The following is a 2,500-nucleotide window of genomic DNA, read 5'->3' on the forward strand; positions in this document are numbered from 1 at the left end:
GTGTAGGACTTTGACATAGGTGCGTAATTAAAATAAATCACTTAGGAAGAGGTGTTAGGGAGCTTACAAAAAAGATACTAGCCCATCGTACCAAGAATAAATCACTAAAGAACAGGTGTTAGGGGAGAATGAAGGCCCATACCTGGTCAATGAGGTGAAGGACTTTGACATAGGTGAGTAATTAAAATAAATCACTTAGGAAGAGGTGTTAGGGTGTTAGGGAACTTATGGAAAGGACACCAACCAAGAATAAATCACTACAGAACAGGTGTTAGGGGAGAATGAGGGCCCATACCTGGTCAATGAGGTGAAGTACTTTGACACAGGTGTGTAACCAAAATAAATCACTTAGAAAGAGGTGTTAGGGTGTTAGGGAACTTATGGAAAGGACATCAACCAAGAATAAATCACTAAAGAACAGGTGTTAGGGGAGGACGAGGGCCCACACCTGGTCAATGAGATGAAGGACTTTGACGTAGGTGCGTAATTAAAATAAATCACTTAGGAAGAGATGTTAGGGAGCTTACGAAATGGATAGTAACCCATCGAATCAAGAATAAATCACTACAGAACAGGTGTTAGAGGAGAACAAGGGCCCACACCTGGTCAATGAGATGAAGTACTTTGACATAGGTGAGTAACCAAAATAAATCACTTAGGAAGAGATGTTAGGGAGCTTACGAAATGGATATCAACCAAGAATAAATCACTAAAGAACAGGTGTTAGGGGAGAGCATACCTGGTCAATGAGGTGAAGCACCTTGACGTAGGTGCGTTCCGTGTGCAGCAACTCCAGTGCTAGGCGGTGGGCGCGGTCCCTCCTGGCGTCCAAGGCAGCCAGGTCGTGGCAGGACCCACGGTCGCTGGTGGTGACCGAACTGTGGTCCTCGAGGTCTGAAGGCTCCGTGCTGACCGCCTGGGTAATATTATTATTATTATTATTATTATTATTATTATTATTATTACTACTACTACTACTACTACTATTATTATTATTATCATTATTATTATTATTATTATTATTATTATTATTACTACTACTACTACTACTATTATTATTATTATCATTATTATTATTATTATTATTACTGCTGCTACTACTATTATTATTATTGTTATTATTATTATTATTATTATTATTATTATTATTACTACTACTACTACTACTACTACTACTACTATTATTATTATTATTATTGTTATTATTATTATTATTATTATTATTATTATTATTATTATTATTATTATTATTATTATTATTATGGTGGGATGGGGTGGAGAGGTATATGAGAGGGGGGGGGTGAATTGGGAGCAGGGCAGTGAAATGGCAGGGGACAGGGTGACGTGGAGGCGATTTGTTTGTGGCCACCCTGTATAAGGGAAGGCGTCTGGCAATAGACAGATAGATTATTACTGTTATTATTATTATCATTATTATTATTATTATTATTATTATTATTATTATTATTATTATTATCATGCAATCCTATATCGCCCCACAGAGGAGCGTAGGAGGCCGGGGCTAGGCAAGTTGGTGCTGACATTTAAGATGAGAGTGACCAGCCTCACTCATCCCTGAGTGGCATTACATGAGCAATAAACCCCAACCACCCCTTGGATATAAACCTGCACCGGCTCAATCCGATTGGAGCGCCTTAATTACCCACTAAACCACCAGGCGCCATAATTTGGTGTTATGGTTACCACCCAGCGTAGTAAATGGTTTCCTGGTGTACAGGAATTATTATTACTGATAGTATTAGTATTATTTTTATCATTATTATTATCGTTGTTGTTGCAAATGAGGAAGGAAGGAATGGCTATTCTTGGAGCAATAACCATTACAGACGAAAATGGAAACAGTGTGGTGGAGGTGGAAGACATGAGGCAAAGGCGGAGGAGGTATACGCATCAGCTGCTGAATGAGGAGAATGAATCGCAGCTTGACAAGGATTGAGAAGTAGGACAAAGGAAGAGGTCCTGAAGGCATTGAAAGGATTGAAGGGAAGTTGAAGAACGATGATGAAGGTTATAAAGGAAGAGGTACGGAAGGCATTGAAAAGGATTGAAGGGAAGGGAATGAAAGAGTTGTTGAAGGTGTTTGGGAAGACGGTAGAGGAAGGAAGAGTACCGGATCAGTGGAGGGGAATCTACATCGATCCCATCTATCAGGGCAAAGGAGATGTGCAGAGATGTGAGTGCTACAGAGGAGTGAGGCTACCAGAGCACAGCATGAAGGCCTGGGAGAAGAGATTGGAGGCAAGGCTGAGGGAGAGGGTAGAGATTGACAAGAACCAGTTGGGAATTCAGCAGCACAGGTCAGCGCTGGATGCCATGGAGAGAAGAAGCAGTTGTTTAACACATTACCAGTACACCAGCCCTGTATGAGACAGCCCTAGCGTGTATTCAATATGGACGGTGGGTGTTAGCGCTGAAGTGGTGACATGTAAAAATACCCCCGCTAATACCAGTACACCAGTCCTGTATGAGACAGCCCTAG

General features: G+C 40.9%; 1 protein-coding gene across 1 annotated transcript in view; it reads right to left on the reverse strand.

The window, feature by feature from the left end:
* LOC145419048 (uncharacterized) overlaps positions 1–2,500 on the reverse strand; it is a 27,041-nt gene that overhangs the window by 18,606 nt on the left and 5,935 nt on the right. The window contains exon 4 of the mRNA XM_080287293.1: positions 740–916. Within this exon, the coding sequence (XP_080143419.1) occupies positions 740–916 (177 nt within the window). The remainder of the gene's footprint in view (positions 1–739; positions 917–2,500) is intronic.

The sequence above is a fragment of the Coenobita brevimanus genome, chromosome 117, assembly GCF_032717465.1.
Source record: "Coenobita brevimanus isolate Jiangsu-jjx chromosome 117, ASM3271746v2, whole genome shotgun sequence".
Classification (NCBI taxonomy): Eukaryota; Metazoa; Arthropoda; class Malacostraca; order Decapoda; family Coenobitidae; genus Coenobita; species Coenobita brevimanus.